We start from the raw sequence: 21,307 nt of genomic DNA on the forward strand, positions 1-21,307 counted from the left end.
ACTTGTACTTTGTCTGGCCGAGGCCTCTCCCTTGGCAATGTTTTGTCAGCAGTACTCTCTGGGGCCTGATCCCTCCTGGTAATCTCTCCAGCTCAGATTTCTTCTTACACTTTGGATGCATATGTTAACTGTCCACTCTGCATCTCTGCTTGAGTATTTTATAGACCTAAGCTCAACATGATTAAAACTGGCCTCTTAGATTTTCTCTTCCAAACCCACAACCTCTGGAGCATTCCTTCCCCTTCTTGTTTGATAGCAGACCCCTTGGAATTATTTTTGACCTGTTTTCTTCTTGTCTTACACATCTTATTTGTCAGAAAAACCTCTGGGGTGTACATCCAGAATATATCCACAGAGTCTGACCTCTTGCAATCCTCTCTATGACATCTTTTGCCTGGATTACAGCAACCGTTGCAGAGCAGTCTTGCTGCTGCTCAGACCTTGGCCTCTGGCATAGCATTTAGAGTGCCTGTGTAGGAAGAGTCAGGTTGCTAAACGCCAATCCTCTGCCCAACATCTACATTTTTCACTGAGTAAAAGCCAAAGTTCCACCAGTGGGTTATGTGGTCCATTGCATCTCTGACTTCACTTCCTTCCTAGCCTCTTGATCACTATGCTCCAGCTCGACTTGCCTTCTTGCTGGATGTACCAGGCATAACACCACCTTTGTCTTTGTACCAAATGTGCCCTTTTCCTGGAGTATGTTTCCTAGGGAGCCTTCCAACTTATTCTGTTATAATTTATAAGGGATTTATAATTCATAAGCACTTATAATTATGTCAACCATATTTAATAAGTTGATCATTGGCTGGGTGGGTGCAGTGGCTCATGCCTGTAATCCTAGCACTTTGGGAGGCTGAGGTGGGAGGATCACTTGAGCCTGGGAGGTAGAGGTTGCAGTGAGCCATGTTTGTGCCACTGCACTCCAGTCTGTGTAACAAAGGGAGACTCTGTCTCAAAAAAAAAAAAAAAAAAAAAAAGATTGATCATCCTTTATATATGGGGTGACTTTACCATATATTAGGACACTTCTTTTTTTTTTTGAGTAGAGTTTCCCTCTTGTGCCCACAGACTGGAGTGCAATGGCGTGATCTCGGCTTACTGCAACCTCTGCCTGCTGGGTTCAAGCAATTCTCCTGCCTCAGCCTCCCGAGTAGCCATGCCTGTCTAATTTTTTTGTATTATTAGTAGATACGGGGTTTCACCATGTTGGCCAGGGAACTCCTGACCTCAGGTGATCTACCCGTTTCGGCCTCCCAAAGTGCTGGGACTAGAGGTGTTGAGCCACCTTGCCTGGCATAGGACACTATTTAACTCGATTTTGGGACTTTTTCTTTTCACTGGGGTATTTTCTTTTTATTAGAGGAGTTCATAATAAACAGTAGTATCTAGCAAGGTAAGCCCATTTATAATTTTTGCTTTTGACGTACCTTTTTTCCCTTTTTTCTTTTTTTTTGAGATGGAGTCTTGCTCTGTCGCCCAGGCTGGAGTGCAGTGGCGCGATCTCAGCTCACTGCAAGCTCTGCCTCCTGGGTTCACGCCATTCTCCTGCCTCAGCCTCCTGAGTAGCTGGGACTACAGGTGCCCACCACCATGCCCGGCTAATTTTTTGTATTTTCAGTAAAAACGGGGTTTCACCGTGTTAGACAGGATGGTCTCGATCTACTGACCTCGTAATCTGCCCACCTTGGCCTCCCAAAGTGCTGGGATTACAGGCGTGAGCCACCGCATCTGCCCTCCCCCTCCGCTTTATTTTTTTTCTTTTTTTGAGATGGAGTCTCCCTCTGTAGCCCAGGCTGGAGTGCAGTGTCACAATCTCGGCTCACTGCAACCTCCACCTCCCGGGTCCTGGTTCAAGCAATTCTCCTGCCTCAGCCTCCCGAGTAGCTGGGATTACAGGCATGCGCCACCAATGCCTAGCTAATTTTTGTATTTTTAGTGGAGACGGGGTTTCACCGTGTTGGCCAGGCTGGTCTTGAGCTCCTGACCTCATGATCCACCCTCCTCAGCCTCCCAAAGTGCTGAGATTACAAGCGTGAGCCACCGTGACCGACCCCCTTTTTCCCTTTTAAATAGAAATTCAGTGGATCTCCTTCACCTTTTTTTTTTTTTTGAGACAGAGTCTTGCTCTGTCGCCCAGGGTGGAGTGCAATGGTGCGATCTTGGCTCACTGCAACTTCTGCCTCCCAGGTTCAAGCGATTCTCCTGCCTCAGCCTCTTGAGTACCTGGGATTACAGGCCCTTTTTTTTTTTTTTTCCCAGACCCAAACGTCAACTTACTTTCTCCACCTTTTATAAAAGGAACTTGAGTACAACAGCCAGCCTGGGCAAGGTGGCTTATGCCTGTAATCACAACACTTCGGGAGGCTTGAGGTGGGAGGATCACTTGAGCCCAGGAGTTTGAGACCAACCTGGGTAACACAGTGAGACCCCATTTCTCCAAAAATTTAAAAATTAGCCCGATGCAGTGACTTACACCTGTAATCGCAGTACTTTGGGAGGCTGAGGCAAGCAGATTACTAGAGCCCAGGAGTTAGAGACTAACCTGGGCAACATGGTGAAACCTTGTCTCTGTGAAAAGACAAAAAAATTAACTGGGGATGGTGATATGCATCTGTAGTCCTAGCTACTCAGGAGGCTGAGATGAGAAGATTGCTTGAGCCCAGGAGGTCAAAGCTGCAGTGAGCTGTGTTTGTGCCACTGCATTCCAGCCTGGGTGACAGAACAAGACCGTGTTTCAAAAAAAAAAAAAAAAAAAAAAAAAAGAGCAGGGGCTGGGTGCGGTGGCTCAAGCCTGTAATCCTAGCACTTTGGAAGGCTGAGGTGGGCCGAGGTCAGGAGTTTGAGACGAGCCTGACCAACATGATGAAACCCCGTCTCTACTAAAAATAGAAAAATGAGCCAGGCGTGGTGGCGTGCCCCTGTAACCCCAGCTACTCAGGAGGCTGAGGCAGGAGAATTGCTTGAACCTGGGAGGTGGAGGTTGCGGTGAGCTGAGATCGTGCCATTGCACTACAGCCTGGGTGACATGCCTGGAGCCCCAGGTACTTGGGAGGCTGAGGCAGGAGTATTGCTTGAGCCCAGGAATTTGAGGCTGTAGTGTGCGATGATCATGCCTGTGAATGTACTCCAGCATGGGCAAAACAGCAAGACCTGACCTCTAAAAGGAAAAATGATTTATTATCTATTTTTTGAGACACAGTCTAGCTCTGTCACCCAGGCTGGAGTGCAGTCGCGTGATCTTGGCTCACTGCAACCTCCACCTCCCGGGTTCAAGTGATTCTCCTGTCTCAGCCTTCCCAGTAGCCGGAATTACAGGTACGCACCACCACGCTTGACTAATTTTTGTATTTTTAGTAGAGACAGGGTTTCACCACGTTGGCCAGGCTGGTCTTGAACTTCTGACCTCAAGTGATCTGCCTGCCTTGGCCACCCAAAGTGCTGGGATTACAGGCGTGAGCCACCACACTCAGCCTAGGTTTTTTTTTTCAATCAATTTTTTAAAAAAAATCAATTCTGTTGAAAGGCTGCCACCTCACAGACTGAATACCAGGCCACCACACAGTATCTTAAGAGGCTAGGCTCCTCCCCGCTGCACAAGGCGCAAACTTCCCCCGCCTCCACCTCATTCTCCCAGTGTACAGGTGGGTCCCCAGTCTGTTGCAGGCATGTGCAGACAAGACCCTGGGCAGTTCCCTTATCTGCAGAAAAGCATCTGATGTAAACACTTGTGGGGTTGATCAGAGATTCTCCGGGGACCCTCCCTTATCTGCCTCCTGCATCTATCATTAGCGGGACCTCATATAATTTTTGTATGAATTAAGAAAGTAGGCCGGGCCTAGTGGTTCACATCTATAATCCCAGCACTTTGAGAGGCCAGGGCAAGAGGATTGCTTGAACCTGGAGTTCAAGACCAGCCTGGGCAACATGGTGAGACCTTGTCTCTACAAATAAACAATTAGCTGGGTGTGGTGGTGCGTGCCTGTTGTCCTAGCTACTTGGGAGGCTGAGGTGGCAGAATCGCTTGTGCCCCAGTGGTCAAGGTTGCAGTGAGTTGGGATCATGCCACAGCACTCTAGCCTGAGTGACAGTGCAAAACCCTGTCTGAAAAAAAAAAAACAATTAATATACCGGCAGAGTCCTTATACCAGGATTTCTCATTTTCCTACAATGTATAATATTAATAGTAGGCATCCTATATAGCATTTTCTCTTCAACTATCAACAGTGAACATGACAAGGTGTTAGATCTCACACATGTTGTATGCTCTCTACTTCTGATCACTGTAGAATGAAAATGTACTGTTCTAGGGATCAGTGTCCTTCAGTGATGTGGCTGTGGGCTTCACCCAGGAGGAGTGGCAGCATCTGGACCCTGCTCAGAGGACCCTGTACAGAGACGTGATGCTGGAGAACTACAGCCTTCTCCTCTCAGTGGGTAAGGATTGTGCAATTTGCAACTCCAAATAACATTTATTTCCTTTTTAGCTGATGATTACAGATGGTTTCTTTGTATGATTATGAGTTAAAGGCTTGAGACTTAGGAGTTGAAGCTTGATTGATCCCTTTTGGGCACTGTAAAGAATATCTGTGGTGTTTTCTGTAATGAAATGCTCAACTGGACCAATTTTTGTGCAGGCACACCTTTGTCCTCCGCAGGCTATCTGGCCCACGTCCTGTGTCATTTTCATTCACAGGGTATTGCACTACCAAACCAGAGGTGGTTTGCAAGTTGGAGCATGAAGAGGTGCTGTGGATATTAGAGGAAGAGTCCCCAAGTCAGAGCCACCTAGGTGAGTTAATAAGTATATAGGAAGCTATAATCCCAGGGAGAAATTGGATCCTAGGGAGATACTTCACATATTGACATCTTTGAAATTTTTCAGAGATATGTTTTTAGAGTTACCAGAACTTTGGAAGTGACTAAGAAGAGCTGGCCTGCTTGCCTCAGATGTATATATTATTACACACTAGCAGATAACAGATAAATGGTCTTTGAATGTCATTTGACTCTTCCTTCTATATCAATTTCAGTTATCTTCTTTTCATCATCTATTATGTATTTATTCAATATGTATTAATTTGGCAGCTATGATGTTGGCAATTCCATCTGTGTTAGAGATATAGCTCTAAAACCATGGCTGTGTTCTATTGGTAGAAGAGAATGAGATGTAGTGTGCGCTTTATGCAAGGGCCTTTTTGAAGTCAGTAGTTTAATAAACACAGATTTGAATTGTGTGTCAGTGGAATATTCTGGCCAGATGATATACCCTGTGCTGTGAACCTTAGGCCAGAGTGTCATGTGTGCAGGACAGCAGTGAGCCGGGCTGGGTGGAAGTCAGGGGATGATGGGGAGCATGTGAGAGATGCTGTCAGACAGACTGCTCGCTGAGGTGCCGATATATTAGGAAGTTGTAGCCAAAACAGAATTTGCTGCTAAATTGGATTATGGGTATAAGAAAAAGATAATAAGCATGATCTCAAAGGTTTTATGCTGAGGCACTGGCTGTGTGATGATACCATTAACTGGATAGGAGAAAATGGGGAGAAACAGTTTTGGGAAGAAATAAGAGATAGACACATAAATTTAAACAAATATTCTTTGTATAAAATAGTAATGATGCCCAGTTGGATATAAAACAATAAAAATAAAATACTGAAAAATGACCCAACATGTGAATCAGTTACCAGTTGATCTGAATTATGTTCTAAAATCCTTCTTTCTTTTTTTCTTTCTTTTTTTTTTCTTTTTTTTTTTTTTTTTTTTTTTTTTTTTTTGAGACGGAGTCTCGCTCTGTTGCCCAGGCTGGAGTGCAGTGGCGCTATCTCGGCTCACTGCAAGCTCCGCCTCCTGGGTTCACGCCATTCTCCTGCCTCAGCCTCTCCGAGTAGCTGGGACTACAGGCGCCCGCCACCACGCCCGGCTAATTTTTTGTATTTTTAGTAGAGACGGGGTTTCACCGTGGTCTCGATCTCCTGACCTCGTGATCCGCCTGCCTCGGCCTCCCAAAGTGCTGGGATTACAAGCGTGAGCCACTGCGCCTGGCTTCTTCTTTTTTTCTCTTTCTTTCTCTTTCTTTCTTTCTTTCTTTCCTTCCTTCCTTCCTTCCTTCCTTCCTTCCTTCCTTCCTTCCTTCCTTCCTTCCTTCCTTCTTTTCTTTCTTCTTTTTGAGACAGTCTCTCTCAGTCTCACAGGCTAGAGTGCAGTGGTGCAGTCTTGGCTCAATGCAACCTCTGCCTCCCAGGCTCAGAGATTCTCATACCTCAGCCTCCCTAGTAGTTGGGACCACAGGTGTGTATCACCACGCCTGACTAATTTTTGTATTTTTAGTAGAGATGGGGTTTTGCCATGTTGGCCAAGCTGGTCTCAAACTCCTGGCCTCAAGTGATCTGCCCCCCTTGGCCTCCCAAAGTGCTGGGATTACAGGTGTGAGCCACTGCACCTGGCCTCTAAATTCCTTTCATTGTTAAGAAGAAATAATGTTGCATTAAATATAAATGGTAACATGTAATGAGTAAATGCTAAAAGAAAGTAATACGTGTAACTTCTAAACTTTTAAAAAGGAGAAAATGGAAAAGAAAAAAATTAAATGTATTGGATTAGACTAAAAAAAAATAAATGTCGGGCTTGGTGGCTCAGGCCTGTAATCCCAGCACTTTGGGAGGCCGAGGCGGGTTGGTCACCTGAGGTCAGGAGTTCGAGACCAGCCTGACCAACATGGCGAAACGCCGTCTCTACTAAAAGTACAAAAATCAGCTGGGTGTGGTGGTGGATGCCTGTAATCCCAGCTATTCAGGAAGCTGAGGCAGGAGAAGCTTGAACCGGGACAGCAGACGTTGGAGTGAGCAGAGATCGCACTACTGTGCTCCAGCCTGGATGACAAGAGCAAGACTCCATCTCAAAAAAAAAAAAAAAAAAAAAATGAAAGAGTGGGGAAAGGCAGGTAAAAATTAGAACAACTGGAAACTCTTACGTGAAAAAGAGAAAACCAATCCAGATATTTTAGAAATCATAATACAGTTAAAGGGGCTAAACCATCTTATTAAAAGACGGATATTGTCAAATTGGATTTTCAAAAACCAAGTTATATAGGCTCAGTGCAGTGGCTCACTCCTGTAATCCCAGCACTTTGGGAGACCAGCCCAAGAGGATTGCTTGAGGTCAAGAGTTTGAGACCAGCCTAGGCAGCATAATGAAGATCCATCTGTACAAAAAGTAAAAAATTAGGCCAGGCGCGGTGGCTCATGCCTAGAATCCCAGCACTTTGGGAGGCCAAGGTGTGCGGGTCACCTGAGGTCGAGAGTTCGAGACCAGCCTGACCAACATGGAAGAACCCCATCTCTACTAAAAATACAAAATTAGCCGGGCGTGGTGGCACATGCCTATAATCCCAGCTACTCGGGAGGCTGAGGCAGGAGAATCACTTGAACCTGGGAGGCGGAGGTTGTGGTAAGCCGAGATTGTGCCATTGAACTCTAGCTTGGGCAACGAGAGCGAAACTCTGTCTCAAAAATAAATAAAAAAAAAAATTAGCCAGGCATGGTCGTACACCAGTAGTCTCAGTTTTGGGAGGCTGAAGTGGGAGGATCGCTTGAGCCCAGGAGTTTGAAGCTGCAGTGAGCTATGATCATGCCACTGCATTCCAGTCTGGATGACAGAGTAAGAGCCTGTCTGTAAAAACAAAACAAAAATCAAGCTATATGGAGTTTGAGAATCATATATGAAATGTGAACATGAAACCTTAGAATATAAAAGGAATATAAATGATATATGGTCCAAATAATAAACAAAATAGAATTTACCTCTCAGTGGACCCAAATTTAGCTTTTGAGTTTATTTTTGATGGAGTTCTTTTTTCTTTCTTCTTTTTTTTTTTTAATGAGATGGAGTCTTGCTTTGTCTTCCAGGTTGGAGTGCAGTGGCCGATCTCTTTTGATCCTATCTCAAAAAAATTTTTTTTCTAACTTAGATAAACAAAGAGAAAATTTATATATATATATTTGTGTGTGTGTGAATATATGTATGTATGTATGTGTGTATATATATACACACATATATACACATATATGTGTGTGTGTGTGTATATATATACACACATATATACACATATATGTGTGTGTGTGTGTGATATATATATATATATAAATTTGTACTGATGGGTTGTGTTGCCCAGACTGGTCTTGAACTCCTGACCTTAAGCAATTCTTCCACCTCTGCCTCCCAGAATGCTGGTTTAGAGGCTTGATCCACTGTGCCTGGCCTACTTATATTTTTTAATTGAATGAAACTCATTCTGTTTTTGCTGTTATCATTTGAGTGAATTGGTCTCATTTATAATCTAAGAAGCATGATACTATTTTAGTGATCTATTTTTCTTAAGTTTGAAACATTTTGCTATGTTATTTCCTTAGCAATTATTTCAACATTACTCATCAATTATGTCCAACTGTGGTAAAATAAACTAAAATAGAAAAGAGTAGAATGATGGAATTGCTTATAAGGATAATAGAATAGTGAAGAACACTGTCACTATTACATCATCCTTCAATTTTCTTATTGAGCTGCTTGAAGTATTGCATCACTTGTGACAAAAATATCTGGAGAAACCTTATTTGTAGTTTCTTTCTTTTTTTGTTGTTTTTATTTTATTTATTCATTTCTTTTTGAGATGGAGTCTCACTCTGTTGCTCAGGCTGGAGTGGAGCAGTGCAATCTCAGCTCACTGCAACCTCCGCCTCTCGGGTTCAAGTGATTCTACTGCCTCAGCCACCCGAGTAGCTGGGACTACAGGCACCCACCACTGTGTCCTGGCTATTTTTTTTTTTTTTTTTTTTGTATTGTTACTAGAGACGGGGTTTGCCATGTTGGCAAGGCTGGTTTCAAACTCCTGACCTCAGGTGATCCTCCTGCCTCGGCCTCCCAAAGTGCTGGGATTACAGGTGTGAACCACTGCACCTGACTCTTTCTTTCTTTCTTTCTCTTTCTTTTCTTTTCTTTTGTTTTCTTTTCTCTTTTCTTTTCTTTTCTTTTCTTTCTCTTTCTTCCTTCCTTCCTTTCTTTTCTTTTTTTTGAGACAGAGTCTCACTCTCTTGACCAGGCTGGAGTGCAGCGGCACAATCTAGGCTCACTGCAAGCTCCGCCTTCCAGGTTCAAGCCATTCTCCAGCTGCAGCCTCCTGAGTAGCTGGGATTACAGGTGCGCACCACCACATCCAGCTCATTTTTGTATCCTGAGTAGAGACAGGGTTCCACCATGTTGGCCAGGCTGGCCTTGAACTCCTGACCTCGTGATCCACCCCCGTCGGCCTCCCAAAGTGCTGGGATTACAAGCGTGAGCCACTGCGCCTGGCCACTTTTTATTATTATTTTATTATTTTTTGAAATGGAGTCTTACTCTGTCACCCAGGCTGGAATGCAGTGGCATGATCTCGTCTCACTGCAACCTCTGCTTCCCGGGTTCAAGCGGTTCTTCTGCCTCAGCCTCCCGAGTAGCTGGGATTACAGGTGCATACCACCACAAGTGGCTAATTTTTGTATTTTTAGTAGAGATGGGGTTTTGCCATGTTGGCCAGGCTGGTCTGGAACGCTTGACTTCAGGTGATCCACCCTCCTTGGCCTTACAAAGTGCTGGGATTACAGGCGTAAGCCACTGCGCCCACCTCTCTTTTTTTTTTTAAACAATGGGCACAGTTGAGAGTCCAGAACTTTTATTTTCTTCCGTTAATTGCAAAGAGTAGAAAATTGACAAGAGGAAGACTTCACAATTATTAGGCAAGTCAGAAGATGAAGCAGAAGCACTGTAGACTCTAATAATTACAGTGTAATTGATCATATAAGTGAAATCTCAGACTATGAGTTAGATAATGATATTCTAGATGAATAAAGGTATGCATATGATCCTGTTATAAGAACAGCCTAGGCCAGGTGCAGTGTCTCATGCCTGTAATCTCAGCACTTTGGGAGCCCAGGCAGGTGGATTTCTTGAGCCCAGGAGGTCAAGGCTGCAGTGAGCTGTGATGCTGCCACTGCATTACAGCTTGGGCAACAGGAGTTTGAGACCAGCCTGTGTAACATGGCAAAAAACTCCATCTCTACAAAAAATACAAAAAATTAGCCAGGCATGGTGGTACATACTTGTAATCCCATTTACTTGAGAAGCTGAGGTGGGAGCATCACCTGAGCCCAGGAGGTTGAGGCTGCAGTAAGCCATGATCGTACCACTGCACAATCCAGCCTGGGTGACAGAGCCAGACACTGTGCCAAAAAAAAAAAAAAAAAAAAAAAAAAAAAGCATGTGAATATGTCTCTTTTTCATGAGAAATATGTTAACATTTACAATCTGCGGTAACTTATTCTTTTCTAGACTGCTGCATAGATGATGAACTGATGGAGAAGAGACAGGAAAATCAAGACCAGCATTTGCAGAAAGTTGATTTTGTCAACAACAAAACACTGACTATGGACAGAAATGGTGTATTAGGAAAAACATTTTATCTTGACACAAACCCCATTCTATCAAGAAAAATACGTGGCAACTGTTACTCATCTGGAGTGAATTTGAATAATATTTTGGAATTAATTAATTATTAGTAATAGAAGCTCCTTTGTAAGGAACCCTGCTGAGTGTAATGTACATGGGAAATTTCTCCTCTGTATGAAGCGTGAGAATCCTTATGCCAGAGGGAATCCTTTGGAATATGATGGAAATGGGAAAGCCGTCTCTCAGAATGAGGACTTATTTAGGCATCAGTATATTCAAACTCTTAAGCAGTGTTTTGAATACAATCAGTGTGGGAAGGCTTTTCATGAAGAGGCAGCCTGCAGTTCCCATAAGAGAGTGTGCTCATGGGAGACCCTGTGAGTATAATGAACATGTGAGAGCCTTTTCTGCTAGACCAATATTCATTGTTCATCAGAGAACTCACATAAGGAAGAGTCACTATGAATTCCGTGAATGTGAGAGGAGGTCTGGTGAGAAGCCACCTGTAAATAAACACCACAGAGTTATGGAGATGAAACACTATGAGTGTAATGCGAGTGAGAATAGTTTTGGCAAGAAATCACTCCTCATTCTACGAAGTTACAGAGGAGAGAAAACTTTTGACTGTGATAGAGATTTGGAAGTACTCTGCAAGAAGCCAAATTTCACTCAGCATCAAGAAACACATATAGGAAAGAATGCCTATAAAATTAATCAGTATGCTAGTATATTTTGCCGTAAGCCAAAGCGTTCTGTATGTCAGATAACAGATACAGAAGAAGAACTCTATGAATGTAGTGAATGTGGGAAAACCTTCAGCCATAAATCCTCTTTTATCCTACATCAGAGGATACACAGAGGAGAGAAACCCTATGAATACACTGAATGTGGGAAAACTTTTGGATATAGGTCATGCCTTGCAGTACATCAAAGAACACACACAGGAGAAAACCTATGAATGTAATGAATGTGGAAAAAACTTCTGTGAGAAGTCAAATCTTCATGTACATCAGAGAACACACACAGGAGAGAAACCCTGTGGATGTAATGAATGTCAGAAAGCCTTTGGTGATAGGTCAGCTCTAACAGTACATCAGAGAATACATACTGGCGAGAAACCCTATGAGGGTAAGGAATGTGGGAAAACTTTCTCCCAGCAGCCAAACTTCATTAATCATCAGTGAACTCACACAGGAGAGAGACCCTTTGAATGCAATGAATGTCAAAAATCCTTCTCTGTGAAGTCAAAACTTGGAGAACATCAGAGAATTCACACAGGGGAGAAACTCTATGAATGTAATGAATGTGAGAAAATGTTCTACCACAAGTCATCTCTCACAGTACATCAGAGAACCCACACAGGAGAGAAACCCTATGCATGTAGTGAATGTGGGAAAACCTTCTACCAGAAGTCATCCCTCACAACACATCAGAGAACACACACAGGGGAGCAACCCTATGAATATAGTGAAACCTTTTACCAGAATCCCGACTTCACTAAACATCAGAGAGACAACATAGAGGAAACCCTTGTCAACATCCTGAAGGCTCAGAAACCTTCACCTTCTTGGACTCATTCCATAGCAGAAACAACCCAGGTTGGGGTGAGAACACCCAATAAAGATGAGAAATCTTTTGCCTAGAAGTATATTCCATTGAACAGCAAATAATTGGTATTTTGTCTTCTTTTCTTTTCTTTTGTTGTTGTTACTTTTTTGAGACAGAGTTTCACTCTTATTGCTCAGACTGGAGTGCAATGGCATGATCTCGGCTCACCACAACCTCTATCTCCTGGGTTCAAGCAATTCTCCTGCCTCAGCCTCCCAAGTAGCTGGGATTACAGGCATGCGCCACCATGCCCAGCTAATTTTGTATTTTTAGTAGAGACGGGGTTTCACCATGTTGGTCAGGCTGCTCTTGAACTCCCGACCTCAGGTGTCCACCCACCTTGGTCTGCCAAAGTTTTGGGATTACAGCCACCACGCCCAGCCCTTCTTTTTTTTTTTGAATCAGAATCTCACTCTGTTGCCCAGGCTGGAGTGCAGTGGCACAATCTCGATTCACTGCAACCTCCTCCTCCTGGGTTCAAGTGATTCTTGTGCCTCAGCCTCCCAAGTAGCTGGGACTACAGGCATGTGCCACCATGCTCAGCTAATTTTTGTATTTTTTGTAAAGACAGATTTTCACTATGTTGACCAGGGTGGTCTGGAACTCCTGACCTCAAGTGATCTGCCCGCCTTGGCCTCCCAAAGTGCTGGGATTACAGGTGTGAGCCACTATGCCTGACCAATAATTGATATTTTATTTTATTTTTATTTATTATTTTTTTGAGATGGAGTCTCACTCTGTTGCCCAGGCTGGAGTGCAGTGGCACGATCTCGGCTCACTGCAACCTCCGCCTCCCTGCAACCTCCGCCTCCCGGCTTCAAGCGATTCTTCTGCCTCAGCCTCCTGAGTAGCTAGGATTACAGGTGTGTGTCACCAGGCCCAGCTAATTTTTGTATTTTTAGTAGAGACAGGGTTTCGCCATGTTGGCCAGGCTGGTCTTGAACTCCTGACCTCAAGTGATCCACCTGCTTCAGCCTCCCAAAGTGCTGGGATTACAGGCATGAGCCACCGCACCCAGCCTTTATTCTCACCTTAGAATCACAAGATGGTAGTGCAGGAAGAGTATACAGTATTTAACTATTTCTGCCTCATTTGAAAGATAAAATGTATGGAGCCTGAGAGAATCAATGAATTATTACAGCTCACTCCTTTGTTACTGATCGAGATAAGAATTTGGTCCAGGCGCGGTGGCTCACACCTGTAATCCCAGCACTCTGGGAGGCCGAGGCAGGTGGATCACCTGAGGTCAGGAGTTTGAGACCAGCCTGGCCAACATGGGGAAACCCTATCTCTACTAAAAATACAAAAAATTAGCCTGGCGTGGTGGCGGGCACCTGTAATCTCAGCTACTCGAGAGGCTGAGGCAGCAGAATCGCTTGAACCTGGGAGGTGGAGGTTGCAGTGAGCCAAGATCATGCCACTGCATGCCAGCCTGGGCGACAGAGTGAGACTCTGTTTCAAAAAAAAAAAGTTCCGTGATTTCTTTATTCCTTTGCACAGCTGAAACAAGTCTTATCAAAAGATTGTGAAACTGTAATCAAATTAGAACAAATATTAAAAGAAAATCTTGTACTGAAGCATTCATTCTCTTTTTTAGAGTTTCTGTGAATTGTTCAACAATATTCCCAGTATTATAATCATAGGAAAACAGATAAACAGTACAACATGAGTGTTTCCTACCACATCAGTTTTAATAAAGACACTTTCTATATTAGGATCCTGTCATTTATAAATTGTTTGTGTTTTAAATTTTTTTGTGTCTTAGCGACATAAATTGTTAATCATTAGGATACATGTGTTTACTTTCACCCAGTGAAAAATTGCATGTCTAAGCTCAACACAGTCTGGTCATAGAGATGTCTCCACATTGTTCAAATGGTCTCTTCTGTGTAGCATTTTAGAAAGTTGGATCCAGGAGCAGCAAGGCGGGCCAGATTTCTCCTAACTTTATTCTTACCTCCTGTTTCCCAGCATTACCTTTACTCTTCACATTTTTCCAAGACCAGTAGAAAATGAACAGATCCCAGGTGAGTTGTTTAGTTGTTATTATCGGCTTTATTTTTAATGCAATGTATGAGGCTTTTAAGGCTCATTAGAATGGAAATATAGAAATCAACAGGAAAATAGACAATAGCAGACTGATAGCATGATTTAATACATAGGTAAGTACAAGTTTTATGGTCTTTCATAGTTATCAAAATTGAGCTGTAAATGTGAATCTTTTTGATAGCCATTGCACAATGCAGACATCTGTCACATGATTTACATTTCCATAAAGAAAAACCGTATTGATTATGAATGGGGCATGAAAACTTCCTGGCAGTGAGTCTAAAATTGTTCTCTTTTTGCACTCTGTATGGGCGATGAAGTGTACAACCTTCCAATAACTTCAATAAAAGAAATTCAGCCTCTTTCAGTAGTTCTTCAGTAGGAACAAAGGACTCAAGAGCTATAAGAAAACTCAGTGAATACAGGTTTTCAGAGAAGCAAAATATTGTAGTCTAGTATAGTATGTAGATTAGTAGAGTAACCACTAGCCATATGTGGATATTGAAATATAATTAAAATATATTTCAAAAGTCACATAGTAACATTTTAAGTGGTTAGTTGCCACATGTGGCTAGTGGCTACCAAATTGGACAGCACTGCTCTAGGCTGTTTTCTAGTGTTGCTGCTTGATACAGGGATAAAATGTAGAGTATCTGGAGGAAGAAATCAAGTGCATCTTTAGACTATTTCAGTAAATCATTTTTTCCCCATTTAGGCTGTATTAATGGGGTAGTATAGACAGTTTGCAGTTACACTCTCTGGCATTTGTGCCTGTAATTCTATTTCACATTTCAGACCTTTCTTTTCTGAACAAACCAGAAGAGGTAAAGGAACTGAGAAAGTGTGATTAATGGTATAAATTGAAATGGATATGTTATGTTCAAACATTAATATAATAGTTGATAAACCAAGATTCAGAGCAAAACCAAAATACACACGTTACAAAAAATATGAACGGCTGAATTTCTTATCCAGGACAGACTATCATACTGGCTTAAAAAACCAAAATACAGCTGTATTGTTTCTTAAAAACATGCTTTTAAGAAATCTAAAAGGCTGGGCCGGGTGGCTCACACCTGTAATCCCAGAACTTTGGGAGGCCGAGGGGGGTGGATTACCTGAGGTTGGGAGTTTGAGACCAGCCTGACCAACATGGAAAAACTTCGTCTCCACTAAAAATACAAAATTAGCCTGGCTTGGTGGTGCATGCTTGTAATCCCAGCTACTCGGGAGGCTGAGGCAGGAGAATCGCTTGAACCTGGGAGGCGGAGGTTGCAGTGAGCCGAGATTGTGCCATTGCCCTACAGCCTGGGCAACAAGAGTGAAACTTCTTCTCAAAAAAAAAAAAAAAAAAAAAATCTGAAAGAGGTGAAGGAAGGAAAGCAAAGAAATGGGCAAAATATTAAAATATTTTTGGCAAAAGCAATTAAAAGGCAAATAAGAGCACCTTTATTTATATCAAAGTAGAACTTGTACCCATAATGGTATGAAAATAGATTATCACACAATGGTAAATAGCAAAATTAGGCAAGAGGATAAAAGTCATCTTTTTATGTAGCCAAATACAAAAGCAGCTGCTACCTTGGTTATAGAAAACTATTAAGAGAGGCAAGAAACCTCTTTCAGCTTATGACAGATCAAAGAGATTAAAAATAAGGAAAGATAGCTAGCTATCCTGTATTCTACCCAATGGAATATTTTACTCTTCAAGGAAAAATTGCAAAGATTGAAGAGGTAATCATACCTAAAATTCAGTGGTATTTATTCTGTCAGATGGTTTTCTAAATGTCTTAAACTTACATAATCTAATCTCAACAGCAAATATGTAACATAGATATCATTGTTTTCCCAAAATAAAACTGAAGTAAAAAGATTAAGTGCCATGCTTATTATGGGATCTAGGTCAACAAATTTTTCATCACTCATTTTTCATCATTAGATCATATTCTGGTCACTAAGAATTTTTTTTTTTTTTTTTTTTTGAGGCAGTGTCTTGCTCTATCACCCAGGCTGGAGTGCAGTGGCATGATCTCAGCTCACTGCAACCTCCGCCTTGCAGGATCAAGCGATTCTCCTGCCTCAGCCTCCCGATTAGCTGGGATTACAGGCTCGTGAGACCATGCCTGGCTAATTTTTTGTGTTTTTAAATGAGATGGGGTTCCATCGTATTAGCCAGGATGGTCTCGATTTCCTGACCTTGTGATCTGCCTGCCTCGGCCTCCCAAAGTGCTGGGATTACAAGTGTGAGCCACCGTGCCTGGCCCAGAAAAATTTTTTTCTTTTTTTTTTTTTTTGAGATGGAGTTCTGCTCTTGTTGCCGAGGCTGGAGTGTAATGGTGCGATCTCTGCTCACTGCAGACTCCGCCTCCCGGGTTCAGGAAATTCTCCTGCCTCAGCCTCCCAAGTAGCTGGAATTACAGGCATGTGCCACCACGCCTGGCTAATTTTTTGTATTTTTAGTAGAGATGGGGTTTCACTGTGTTAGCCAGGATGGTGTCCAACTTCTGACTTCAGGTAATCCCCCCGCCTGGGCCTCCCAAAGTACTGGGATTACAGGCGTGAGGCACTGTGCCCGGCCCAAACATTTTTAATACTAAAAAGTAGAAATTTGTTAGAAGTAGAATTTTGAGGCCAGGCGCAGTGGCCCACGCCTGTATTCCCAGCACTTTGGGAGGCCGAGGTGGGTGGATCACCTGAGAGCAAGAGTTCAAGACCAGCCTGGCCAACTCGGCAAAACCCCATCTCTACCAAAAATACAAATAAAACAAAAAAAAACCAAAAAAAAACCAAAAAAATCAAAACAAAAAATGCCGGGCATGGTGGCAGGCGCCTGTAGTCCCAGCTACTCAGGCTGAGGCAGGAGAATTGCTTAAACCGGGAGGCGGAGTTTGGAGTGAGCCAAGATGGCTCCACTGCACTCCAGCCTGGGTGACAGAGCGAGACCCTGTCTCAAAAAAAAAAAAAAAAAAAGTAGAATTTCAAGATATTACATCCTTAATTGTGAGCTTTAAAACTGAAAAGAATAGATAAATTGCTTATGATATGTAATCATAAAAGAAATCATCCCTTAAATAAAACTTTGGACTTAAGATAAATATCAAAATCCAAATTATTAATTATCTGGAATAAATTGTAAGGAGAATACATGACAACTTTAGGGCAACAAGTAAATTTATTGTAGAATACTGTAACTTATTTTTAAAACTAAACTGAAAATAATTATGAATTATATATTTGCTCAAAGAAACTGGAAAAAAAGCAAAGCAGGACAAGGTTAGGATAAAATCATGAATATAATTAAAACATAATAAAGAGCAAAGCTAAGTGTAAAACTAAAAGCAGTTTGTTGCAACTGGTCATAAAGTGATTAAATCTAAAGCTGGCATTAATAAGGAAGCAAGGTAATAAAGCAAAAATATAAACAGCTTTGAGAAAGTACACCTAATAACAAAATCTTGTAACACAACAAATGAAAATCACAAAAAATATAGGGAGACTACATCGAGGATTATACCAAAGAATAAATACAGCATGTTCTATTAGAATATCCTCTCCATGAAAGTAGTAATTTTGTTCACAACAATCTTTCCAACACTGTAGCAGCAGATGCTCAATATGTATTCACTGAATAAATGACTGACCAAGTAGGGTTTATATCAAAGTATGGCTACTTCAACAATAAGAAACTTACTGGAGGCCGGGAGTGGTGGCTTACTCCTGTAATCCCAGCACTTTGGGAGGATGAGGTGAGAGGATCGCTTGAGGCCAGGAGTTTGAGACCAGCCTGGGCAATATGGCAAAATCCTATCTCTACAAAAAAAACATGAAAAAATTAGCTGGGTATGGTGGCCTATGCGTGTAGTCCTGGCTACTTGGAAGAATCACCTGAGCCCAGGAGGTCAACGGTGTGGTGAACAGTGATCATGCCAGCCCAGGCAACAGGGACAGACCCTGGCTCAAAAAGAAAAACAAAAACAAAAACACTCCCCAACTTCTTGGAGATACTACATCAACACATTTAACTTGAATACAGAATTATATAAAAGTCACTAGGCTGGGTGCAGTGGCTCATGCCAAGGAAGGAAGATTGCTTGAGGCCAGGAGTTCAAGACCAACCTGGCCAACATAGAAAGACTCCATTTCTAAAAAAGTGAAAAAAATTTAAAAAGTCACTAACTAACAGGTAATTAGATACACATTTATTTATTTATTTATTTTTTGAGATGGAGTCTTGCTCTGTCGCCCTGGCTGGAGTGCAACGGTGTGATCTAGGCTCACTGCAACCTCCACCTCCTGGGTTCAAGCAATTCCCATGTCTCAGGCTCCTGAGTAGCTGAGTTTATAGGCGTCAGCCACCATGCCCGGCTAATTTTTGTATTTTTAGTAGAGACGGGGTTTTACCATGTTGGCCAGGCTGATCTCGAACTCTTGACCTCAGGTGATCTGCCCGCCTCCACCTCTCAAAGTGTTGGGATTACAGGCGTGAGCCACCACGCCTGGCCTAGATACAAATGTTAAACATGTTAGCCAATAACAAGTTCCAAATAGAAATGGAAGAAAAATGGGAATACTTGTAATGTCAAAAATGATAAATTAGGCATAAATTTAGTTTCATTGAGAAAGGTACATTGGAGCAAAGTCCTGAAGGAGGAATCATAAAAAATACTAAATCCAATAGAAGGCTTAAAAAGAGAAAAAAGATCAAAGAACAGCTGGAACAAGAAGAAAAATAGAAACAAATAGGTTATAGACTTAAACAGTCACATCAGTATTCATGTTACATATAAATGCCCCAAATATCCAAAGGCAGATATTGCCAAATTGGATTTTAAAAAAAGCAATGCCCATTTATATACTATAGACAAGAAACTCATATTAATATAAAGACAGAAATAGCTTAAAAGTAGAAGGATTGAGGCCGGCATGGTGGCTCATGCCTATAATCCCAGCACTTTGAGAGGCCAAAGGCAGGTGGATCGCCTGAGGTCAGGAGTTTGAGACCAGCCTGGGCAACATGGCGAAACCCCATCTCTACTAAAAATACAAAAATTAGCCAGTGTGGTGGCAGGTGCCTGTAATCCCAGCTACTCGGAAGGCTGAGGCAGGAGAATTGCTTGGCTTTGTGAGCTGGAGGTTGCAGTGAGCTGAGATCGTGCCACTGTACTCCAGCCTGAGCAACAGACCAAGACCCTGTCTCAAACAAAAGAAAACAAACAGAAAGAAAATAAATAAAACAAACAGGTTTTCTCCTATTTCTTCCTGTGATTTTCCCCCCATATTCAGTTGTTTTGCTTATCTTAGTTCTTACTGTTATAGCCTCAGTTTTCCTAAAGTAGCTCTACTTCTTTTTTTTTTTTTTTTTTTTTTTTTTTTTTTTTTTTTTTTTTTTGAGATGGAGTTTCACTCTTGTTGCACGGGTTGGAGTGCAGTGGCACAATCTTGGCTCTCTGTAACCTCCACCTTCTGGGTTCAAGCAGTTCTCCTGCCTCAGCCTCCCAGGTAGCTGGGATTACAGGTGCCTGCCACCACATCTGGCTAATTTTTTTGTTGTTGTTTTTGAGATGGAATTTCACTCTCGTTGCCCAGGCTGAAGTGCAATGGCATGATCTCGGCTCACCACAACCTCTGCCTCCCGGGTTCAAGCTATTCCCCTGCCTCAGCCTCCTGAGTAGCTAGGATTACAGGCATGCACCTCCATGCTCAACTAATTTTGTATTTTTGGTAGAGATAGGGTTTCTCCATGTTTCTCCATGTTGGTCAGGCTGGTCTCAAACTCCCAACCTCAGGTGATCTGCCCACCTCGGACTCCCAAAGTGCTGGGATTATAGGCATGAGCCAGCATGCCTGGCCTTTTTTTTTTGGAGACAGGGTCTCACTCTGTCTCCCAGGGGCGTGATCTTGGCTCACTGCTACCTCCACCTCCCAGGTTCAAGCGATTCTCCTGCCTCAGCCTCCTGAATAGCTGGGACTACAGACATGAATTTTGTATAATTTTTACATATGTGTCCCAAAATATTCTTTTTTTTTTTTTGAGACAGAGTCTCGCTCTGTGGCCCAGGCTGGAGTGCAGTGGCGCGATCTCGGCTCACTGCAAGCTCCACCTCCCGGGTTCACGCCATTCTCCTGCCTCAGCCTCCGAGTAGTTGGGACTACAGGCGCCCGCTACCACGCCCGGCTAATTTTCTTTGTATTTTTAGTGGAGACGGGGTTTCACTGTGGTCTCGATCTCCTGACCTCGTGATCCACCCGCCTCGGCCTCCCAAAGTGCTGGGATTACAAGCGTGAGCCACTGCGCCCGGCCAATATTCTTTTGATTTTTTCCTAACGATTTGAAAATGTAAAAAATGTAACCAACAACCATTCCTGGTTCCTGTACAGAATGGGGCAGGCCAGATTTGGCTGTGAATTGCTTGCCAACTCCTGCCCGTTCTTACACCTGAATGTGGGTGGTCATCCTGCCTTCTGGTCTTTGCCCTGCATTTCCTCTTAAGCCCTTCTCCACTCTTCTTAAAATCACTGCCCCTAAGATGCAAACCTGGACATCTAACTCTAGTGCTTACTTCACCTCTTTATTGGCTCCCTGTTACCCACAGCTGTGATCTTGAAGTGGTGGGTTGGAGATATACCTTAAGGGAGTGCTTAAAAAATCAGCATGCTTGAGGCTGGGCGTGGTGGCTCACGCCTGTAAGCCCAGCACTTGAGGTCAGGAGTTTGAGACCAGCCTGGCCAACGTGGTGAAACCCCGTCTCTACTAAAAATACAAAAAAAAAAAAAAAAAGAAAGAAAGAAAGAAAAAACAAGCCGGGCATGGTGGTGCGCGCCTGTAATCTCATCTACTCAGGAGGCTGAGGCAGGAGAATCACTTGGACCTGAGAGGCAGAGGTTGCCGAGATCACACCACTGCACTCCAGCCTGGGCAACAGAATGAGACTCCATCTCAAAAAAAAAAAAAAAAAAATCAGCACGCTGGAAGAAAATACCAGCATAGCTGTTTACATTATTCACACTCACAAAAAGAAACTTTATAGTACATATGTTTAACTTATGACAAAATATTTAGGGAAAGGAATTCATCCCAAATTACATATAATCATCTAGCTCTTGATTTTGCTTCCGCATCTGTATCTTAATATAGCTGTAACCTTTCACCAACAAACAGTACTATTTGTAG

At 42.7% G+C, this 21,307-nt stretch overlaps 2 protein-coding genes across 2 annotated transcripts; both read left to right on the forward strand.

Moving 5' to 3' along the window:
- Positions 1 to 4,132: 4,132 nt before the first annotated feature.
- On the forward strand, positions 4,133 to 11,664 carry ZNF487 (zinc finger protein 487). The gene is given in 4 exon segments (XM_030798671.1): positions 4,133 to 4,437; positions 4,697 to 4,792; positions 10,363 to 10,574; positions 10,576 to 11,664. Coding segments are annotated over 4 exon segments (627 nt in total). The 5' UTR covers positions 4,133 to 4,403; the 3' UTR covers positions 10,861 to 11,664.
- LOC115831248 (putative zinc finger protein 487) lies at positions 11,664 to 12,218 on the forward strand (the record flags this gene model as incomplete). The annotated part of the gene is made up of 1 exon (XM_030798672.1): positions 11,664 to 12,218. A coding segment is annotated over one exon (459 nt), but the record flags the coding sequence as incomplete, so codon positions are not given.
- Positions 12,219 to 21,307: the final 9,089 nt, after the last annotated feature.

This window comes from Nomascus leucogenys, chromosome 18 (assembly GCF_006542625.1).
Source record: "Nomascus leucogenys isolate Asia chromosome 18, Asia_NLE_v1, whole genome shotgun sequence".
NCBI classification, from domain to species: Eukaryota; Metazoa; Chordata; class Mammalia; order Primates; family Hylobatidae; genus Nomascus; species Nomascus leucogenys.